This window comes from Sycon ciliatum, chromosome 5 (genome assembly GCF_964019385.1).
Source record: "Sycon ciliatum chromosome 5, ocSycCili1.1, whole genome shotgun sequence".
NCBI classification, from domain to species: Eukaryota; Metazoa; Porifera; class Calcarea; order Leucosolenida; family Sycettidae; genus Sycon; species Sycon ciliatum.
This window is the reverse complement of record NC_088647.1, coordinates 11,190,492-11,199,493: the sequence shown is the minus strand read 5'-3', so window position 1 is coordinate 11,199,493 and position 9,002 is coordinate 11,190,492. Positions and strand designations below refer to the sequence as shown.

General features: G+C 47.7%; 1 protein-coding gene across 1 annotated transcript; it reads left to right on the top strand.

The window, feature by feature from the left end:
• Window positions 1-2,287: 2,287 nt before the first annotated feature.
• LOC135816790 (E3 SUMO-protein ligase ZBED1-like) lies at window positions 2,288-4,303 on the top strand. Its single transcript, XM_065329891.1, has one exon. The coding sequence runs from the start codon at window positions 2,288-2,290 to the stop codon at window positions 4,301-4,303; it is 2,016 nt and encodes a 671-aa protein (XP_065185963.1).
• The last annotated feature ends 4,699 nt before the right edge of the window (window positions 4,304-9,002 follow it).

Genomic DNA, 9,002 nt, shown 5'->3' with positions numbered 1-9,002 from the left:
GAGGTACGTTGAAAGTGACGCGTGGACACAAATGGTCAAAAAGCGACAATTTCTCACCTTTCTGCCCGTTCGAAGCTCAAGAACTGACCATCGCCACCCTGATCTTGTTGTATAACTGGACATAGGGAAGTGCACCAAGAAAAAATGCCACGTTTCAATAAACAACTCGCCCAGGGCTGCTCAAAGCTGAACAGAACCTATCTCGAAGTTTTGGGCCTTTTTGCCCGTGAGTCTTCACTTTGCGACTAAACTATTCGCAGCAGTGCCAAATGTTCAGCGTCACGGAATGCGGGTGCCAGCGGCCTACAAGCAAACCAAAAATCAAATCAAAGCGGTCACTCATATTGCAGCTGGGTCTTGTTATAGAGAGGTACGTTGAAAGTGGTACGTGGACACAAATGGTCAAAAAGCGACAATTTCTCACCTTTCTGCCCGTTCGAAGCTCAAGAACTGACCATCGCCACCCTGATCTTGTTGTATTTCTGGACATAGGGAAGTTTACCAAGAAAAAATGCCACATTTCAATAAACAACTCGCCCAGGGCTGCTCAAAGCTGAACAGAACCTATCTCGAAGTTTTGGGCCTTTTTGCCCGTGATTCTTCACTTTGCGACTAAACTATTCGCAGCAATGCCAAATGTTCAGCGTCACTGAATGCGGGTGCCAGCGGCCTACAAGCAAACCAAAAATCAAATCAAAGCGGTCACTCATATTGCAGCTGGGTCTTGTTATAGAGAGGTACGTTGAAAGTGACACGTGGACACAAATGGTCAAAAAGCGACAATTTCTCACCTTTCTGCCCGTTCGAAGCTCAAGAACTGACCATCGCCACCCTGATTTTGTTGTATAGCTGGACATAGAGAAGTGCACCAAGAAAAAATGCCACATTTCAATAAACAACTCGCCCAGGGCTGCTCAAAGCTGAACAGAACCTATCTCGAAGTTTTGGGCCTTTTTGCCCGTGATTCTTCACTTTGCGACTAAACTATTCGCAGCAGTGCCAAATGTTCAGCGTCACTGAATGCGGGTGCCAGCGGCCTACAAGCAAACCAAAAATCAAATCAAAGCGGTCACTCATATTGCTGCTGGCTCTTGTTATAGAGAGGTACGTTGAAAGTGACACGTGGACACAAATGGTCAAAAAGCCACAATTTCTCACCTTTCTGCCCGTTCGAAGCTCAAGAACTGACCATCGCCACCCTGATCTTGTTGTATAACTGGACATAGGGAAGTGCACCAAGAAAAAATGCCACATTTCAATAAACAACTCGCCCAGGGCTGCTGAAAGCTGAACAGAACCTATCTCGAAGTTTTGGGCCTTTTTGCCCGTGATTCTTCACTTTGCGACTAAACTATTCGCAGCAGTGCCAAATGTTCAGCGTCATTGAATGCGGGTGCCAGCGGCCTACAACCAAACCAAAAATCAAATCAAAGCGGTCACTCATATTGCAGCTGGGTCTTGTTATAGAGAGGTACGTTGAAAGTGACACGTGGACACAAATGGTCAAAAAGTAGGGGTGAAACGATTATACCGAATACTCGAGTACTCGATCGCTTTTTTTTGAACGATCGAGTACTCGGAAAAAAAATCGAGTACTCGATCATGCATGCATGCATGTACAGTGTTGACAACTGTTGTGGATGCAGTCTACAACCATGATCACAAGTCACATACTCGTAGACCTACAACGTGCACAGCCCAGACCTGGCAGAAGGCGTGCAGAGTACTAGTACTACTAGTAGACCTACTAGCGTACTCTCGCTAAAAGTAACACGCAATGCCGCATACGGCTGCCAAATGGTCTGGTGGTACATGTAGCCAAGTGTCAGTGCGGCGCTCCGCGTACCTAGTTCAAAGTTGTCCTATGCTGCATGCAGTTTGAGTTCTCACCTTTTCGCTTCCAGTGTCAGGGGCAGTGCGGCATGCACTTCTTTTGGTTCTGGAAAGGTTCTGGAAAACTGTTTTGGTTGTGAGGAGAGCAGTTCCTGTACACGCGACTACGGATAGCTACCGTACCGGTTTGCGCGGTTGAGCTGAGCAGGAATCCCTGCGCGTGGGATCGAGCGGGGGTCAATCGTGTACTACGGAGCCGTTTACATAACGAAAGATGTGAAGGGCTCCGTGAATACAGTCGTGTAGCGAAACTCGGAGAAGACGTGCTAGCTGTCGCTGCTCCTTCAGTTTTCTTCGTGGGTCTCGCAGTCACATCCAAGAGTTCCTTTCGTAGTTGAGTGATTTTCGTTTGCAGTAGTTGGCTTGAGTGAAGTGTAGTGTTGTCTGACGAAAAATGGAGTTGCAACAAGCATCGTCATCAAGCGGAGCTGGCTTACCACGAAAGACCGGTCAGAGATCGAAGGTCTGGGACCACTTCTCCCAACCTGTGTCAAAGCAAGTCTTGTGCAAACATTGCCAGGGCAAATACAAATATACGGGTGGTACAACGAACTTGTCCAATCATCTGCTAACATGCCAAAGTTACAAGGAGAAGAGGGAAAGTGAGAAAGGCAGCGAGCCGAGCGAGCGCAGCGCAGCGGCAGCAACACGTACCACGGTTGGGACAAAGCCAATGGAATCGTTTGCAGTATCGCACTCGAAGAGAACTTGTAATTCGGCCAGGTCAACTCAGATTCGGGGGCTAATCGCCGACTGGGTCACTGCTGATATGCGTCCTCTTGGGATAGTAAACGATCCTGGGTTCAGGCAATTGCTGTCCTTCGTGGAACCTTCATTCACCGTTCCCTCACGGACGACCATCGCATCCATGGTGCGTCGGCGACACGATGCTGCACGAAAGGAGCTTGTGACAAAATTAGCAGGTGCTACATCAATTGCTATCACAACGGATGCGTGGACATCGAAGGCTGTGGTCTCCTTTGTAACGTACACGAGCCACTATGTCACGGACGACTGGAAACTGGTGTCGCACGTTCTTGAGACCAAGCGCTTCAACGGGAGTCACACAGCGGAAAACCTTGCTGCCAGCACAGAAGCAGTTCTTAGCAGATTCAACATTGCGCATGACACTGTGCAGTGCTTAGTCCATGATGAAGCACCAAACCAGATGGCAGCGAGCAGACTTCTTCGCAGCCAACATCACTGGGATTACCAAGCTTGCGCTGCCCATCGGTTGCAAACCTGCATCAGGCATGCTATAACAGCATCAAGGCCTGTCACGAAACTGCTGGCTTCTTCCAGGCAACTTGTTGGCCACTTCAGCCACAGTGCCAAGAGCACAGAGGCGCTCAACAAGAAGCAAGTAGCTATGGCGTCAGGTAGCAAGTCTGGCACTCCTCTACGAGTCATTCAGGATGTTCCAACGCGATGGAACAGCTCCTTTCTGATGCTCCAGCGCCTGATTCACCTGAGGCTGCCAATCATGGCGGTTTTGGAAGACCCCGAGCTGACCAAGAGCTCCCATCGGCACCTGCAGTTGAAGGACCACCAGTGGAATCTCGCCAAGGAGATAGTGGCAGCACTGGAGGCACCAGCAAAGGCTACCACTGTTCTTGGTGGGGAAACCTACTGTACACAGACGTTGGTGGTGCCGGTGGCCAAGTCTTTGCTACGTGGTCTTCGTATTGCGAATGAGGAACTCTCGGCATCGGCTGCGGATTTCCGGAAATCACTGGCGATGGAAATCGAGGTGAAGTTTTCCCTCGATCCATTTGACCCAATCTCGCTGCCATCTGTATCTGCAGCACTGGATCCCAGGTCACGGAGCCTCGGATTCTTGGACAGTGACGAAGACAAGGACGAGTTGAAGTCAGAGATTGTTCGCCGGGTGTGTGCTCAAATCACTGCCGACAGCGATGGGAGCAGCTCTGATGACGAATGTATTCTGGAGCCACCTGCCAAGCGACCTATGGAAGAGGACATGTCGTTGTTCTTCACGTGCCCTAGCGTCGAGCCATCCACAACTTCATCGGCAGCATCGGATGGTGAGGTGGAGGTAACCCAATTCTTCACGGAGAAACAAGTAGGCTCATCTGTGGACCCACTCGATTGGTGGAGGACGAATGCGGACAGGTTTCCCACCATGGCAAGGTTGGCAAAGCGCGTGCTGTGCATACCTGCCACCTCTGTGCCGTCGGAGCGAGTATTTTCAGCGGCTGGCATCATTGTCAGCAAACTACGAGCAAGTCTAACGCACGAGAACGTTGATGCACTCGTCTTCCTTCATGCAAACAGTGGTCTTCAAGCAGCAAGAACTGCTGCCCCTGTGGCGGTCCAGCAGTTGATGCCACGGCTTGAGAGGTTTGCAGAGGAAGAAGCCGATGACTTGCCTCCTTTGCCTGACCTGTAGACAGATAGTTGCAGCCAGTGCGTATCATGATGTTCCATCAGTTCTTTCTTTCTTTATTCATTTATTTAATTAACTTCTGAGCAGCTGGCTGTTTGAACGCGTTTAGTCTCCTCAGTGGAGCTCAGAATCACTGATTGTGTGTACTTCTTTTAGTTTCAATTTATTTTTGACTAGTGGCTCTTGGTTGCCTTCTAGGGTTGGCTGTTGTGAGAATTTTACCGTCACATATCGATGATAATATTATGATTGATATGATTGATATCACATCTGATAATACTGCACATTTGTGCCCTATTCAAGGCTATTGTTATTGAGGTCGGGCGTGAGTGCGTGAACACGTGATCCATGTATGTACGTAATGTGTGTGCATGCGGACAAGTGAACCGTGGCATGTGGCGTGATGCTGGAAATGGGGAAAGTGACAGTGCAGGCAATAGTCGTATACTCGAATACTCGATCGGAAAAAAATAGAGTACTCGTACTCGAGTTTTGCATGCACACTTTCACCCCTATCAAAAAGCGACAATTTCTCACCTTTCTGCCCGTTCGAAGCTCAAGAACTGACCATCGCCACCCTGATCTTGTTGTATTTCTGGACATAGGGAAGTTTACCAAGAAAAAATGCCACATTTCAATAAACAACTCGCCCAGGGCTGCTCAAAGCTGAACAGAACCTATCTCGAAGTTTTGGGCCTTTTTGCCCGTGATTCTTCACTTTGCGACTAAACTATTCGCAGCAATGCCAAATGTTCAGCGTCACTGAATGCGGGTGCCAGCAGCCTACAAGTAAACCAAAAATCAAATCAAAGCGGTCACTCATATTGCAGCTGGGTCTTGTTATAGAGAGGTACGTTGAAAGTGACACGTGGACACAAATGGTCAAAAAGCGACAATTTCTCACCTTTCTGCCTGTTCGAAGCTCAAGAACTGACAATCGCCACCCTGATCTTGTTGTATAGCTGGACATAGGTATGTGGACCAAGAAAATATGCCACATTTCAATAAACAACTCGCCCAGGGTTGCTCAAAGCTGAACAGAACCTATCTCGAAGTTTTGGGCCTTTTGCCCGTGATTCTTCACTTTGCGACTAAACTATTCGTAGCAGTGCCAAATGTTCCGCGTCACTGAATGCGGGTGCCAGCGGCCTACAAGCAAACCAAAAATCAAATAAAAGCGGTCACTCATATTGCAGCTGGGTCTTGTTATAGAGAGGTACGTTGAAAGTGACACGTGGACACAAATGGTCAAAAAGCGACAATTTCTCACCTTTCTGCCCGTTCGAAGCTCAAGAACTGACCATCGCCACCCTGATCTTGTTGTATAGCTGGACATAGGGAAGTGCACCAAGAAAAATGCCACATTTCAATAAACAACTCGCCCAGGGCTGCTCAAAGCTGAACAGAACCTATCTTGAAGTTTTGGGCCTTTTTGCCCGTGATTCTTCACTTCGCGACTAAACTATTCGCAGCAGTGCCAAATGTTCAGCGTCACTGAATGCGGGTGCCAGCGGCCTACAAGCAAGCCAAAAATCAAATCAAAGCGGTCACTCATATTGCTGCTGGGTCGTGTTATAGAGAGGTACGTTGAAAGTGACGCGTGGACACAAAGTGTCAAAAAGCGACAATTTCTCACCTTTCTGCTAGGGGTGAAACGAACATCGAATTTTGAATACGAACGAACTCTCACACTAACGAACGAACTCGAACGAACATTCTCCATTATGTATTTCATGGATGAATTTTTTTTGAAGACCATACAGTCTGTCAGTACAGGCGTTCTCTGTACTTGGCTGGCCACAGTTCAGTATTGACGGTGTACGATACACTGCCAGAACAGAATTTTTTTTATCGCGTCCGCCTGAGCTGAATCACAGGGTTTTGCAGCTAGCTGCAAAGTCCATCACCATCGTCCGGACGAGAGTTTTCTTCTCATCGCTAGCTCAGGTCGTCAGAGCAGGAGAACGGTACTTCTTGAGGTGGGTACGAAGATTGCTCGTCGTCGCTCTGCTGTGTGATAGAACCTTTTTGAAATTGAGAAAAGGACTTCGTCTTTCCCGACCACTTTATCAAATTCCGCTCCAACTCCGAATCGCGATGAAAGGCTCGAATGTTTTGACATGATTGCAACGAGTGAACGTTTGCTTTCAGGAACAGATGTCACAAGCGACTCGAATCCTTTCACTACGAGTACAAATCTAACTCAAACGGACACACAGACATATTTCAAGAAACTTTGTCCCGACGCGACACTCAACTCCTTCAACTTGCTTCAAGTGATCATCAAGGCAAACGCAGTCAATCAGCGTGCAAGCTCGCGATCTCCGAACCTCCGCGGCTCCTTCGTGATCTAGTCACAAGCGATCTTTATGCTTGCTTGCTGTGTTCGTTTATCAATCTTGCGAGTTCGTTCGTTCGTTTTCAAATTTTTCGAACGAATATTCGAACTTTCGTTCGTTCGTTTCACCCCTACTTTCTGCCCGTTCGAAGCTCAAGAACTGACCATCGCCACCCTGATCTTGTTGTATAACTGGACATAGGGAAGTGCACCAAGAAAAAATGCCACATTACAATAAACAACTCGCCCAGGGCTGCTCAAAGCTGAACAGAACCTATCTCGAAGTTTTGGGCCTTTTTGCCCGTGAGTCTTCACTTTGCGACTAAACTATTCGCAGCAGTGCCAAATGTTCAGCGTCACGGAATGCGGGTGCCAGCGGCCTACAAGCAAACCAAAAATCAAATCAAAGCGGTCACTCATATTGCAGCTGGGTCTTGTTATAGAGAGGTACGTTGAAAGTGACACGTGGACACAAATGGTCAAAAAGCGACAATTTCTCACCTTTCTGCCCGTTCGAAGCTCAAGAACTGACCATCGCCACCCTGATCTTGTTGTATTTCTGGACATAGGGAAGTTTACCAAGAAAAAATGCCACATTTCAATAAACAACTCGCCCAGGGCTGCTCAAAGCTGAACAGAACCTATCTCGAAGTTTTGGGCCTTTTTGCCCGTGATTCTTCACTTTGCGACTAAACTATTCGCAGCAGTGCCAAATGTTCCGTGTCAGTAAATGCGGGTGCCAGCGGCCTACAAGCAAACCAAAAATCAAATCAAAGCGGTCACTCATATTGCAGCTGGGTCTTGTTATAGAGAGGTACGTTGAAAGTGACTTGTGTTCACAAATGGTCAAAAAGCAACAATTTCTCACCTTTCTGCCCGTTCGAAGCTCAAGAACTGACCATCGCCAACCTGATCTTGGTGTATAGCTGGACATAGGAATGTGCACCAAGAAAAAATGCCACATTTCAATAAACAACTCGCCCAGGGCTGCTCAAAGCTGAACAGAACCTATCTCGAAGTTTTGGGCCTTTTGCCCGTGATTCTTCACTTCGCGACTAAACTATTCGTAGCAGTGCCAAATGTTCAGCGTCACGGAATGCGGGTGCCAGCGGCCTACAAGCAAACCAAAAATAAAATCAAAGCGGTCACTCATATTGCAGCTGGGTCTTGTTATAGAGAGGTACGTTGAAAGTGACACGTGGACACAAATGGTCAAAAAGCCACAATTTCTCACCTTTCTGCCCGTTCGAAGCTCAAGAACTGACCATCGCCACCCTGATCTTGTTGTATAGCTGGACATAGAGAAGTGCACCAAGAAAAAATGCCACATTTCAATAAGCAACTCGCCCAGGGCTGCTCAAAGCTGAACAGAACCTATCTCGAAGTTTTGGGCCTTTTTGCCCGTGATTCTTCACTTTGCGACTAAACTATTCGCAGCAGTGCCAAATGTTCAGCGTCACTGATTGCGGGTGCCAGCGGCCTACAAGCAAACCAAAAATCAAATCAAAGCGGTCACTCATATTGCAGCTGGGTCTTGTTATAGAGAGGTACGTTGAAAGTGACACGTGGACACAAATGGTCAAAAAGCGACAATTTCTCACCTTTCTGCCCGTTCGAAGCTCAAGAACTGACCATCGCCACCCTGATCTTGTTGTGTAGCTGGACATAGGGAAGTGCACCAAGAAAAAATGCCACATTTCAATAAACAACTCGCCCAGGGCTGCTCAAAGCTGAACAGAACCTATCTCGAAGTTTTGGGCCTTTTTGCCCGTGATTCTTCACTTTGCGACTAAACTATTCGCAGCAGTGCCAAATGTTCAGCGTCACTGAATGCGGATGCCAGCGGCCTACAAGCAAACCAAAAATCAAATCAAAGCGGTCACTCATATTGCAGCTGGGTCTTGTTATAGAGAGGTACGTTGAAAGTGACACGTGGACACAAATGGTCAAAAAGCGACAATTTCTCACCTTTCTGCCCGTTCGAAGCTCAAGAACTGACCATCTCCACCCTGATTTTGTTGGATAGCTGGACTTAGGGAAGTGCACCAAGAAAAAATGCCACATTTCAATAAACAACTCGCCCAGGGCTGCTCAAAGCTGAACAGAACCTATCTCGAAGTTTTGGGCCTTTTTGCCCGTGATTCTTCACTTTGCGACTAAACTATTCGCAGCAGTGCCAAATGTTCCGTGTCAGTAAATGCGGGTGCCAGCGGCCTACAAGCAAACCAAAAATCAAATCAAAGCGGACACTCATATTGCAGCTGGGTCTTGTTATAGAGAGGTACGTTGAAAGTGACTTGTGTTCACAAATGGTCAAAAAGCAACAATTTCTCACCTTTCTGCCCGTTCGAAGCTCAAGAACTG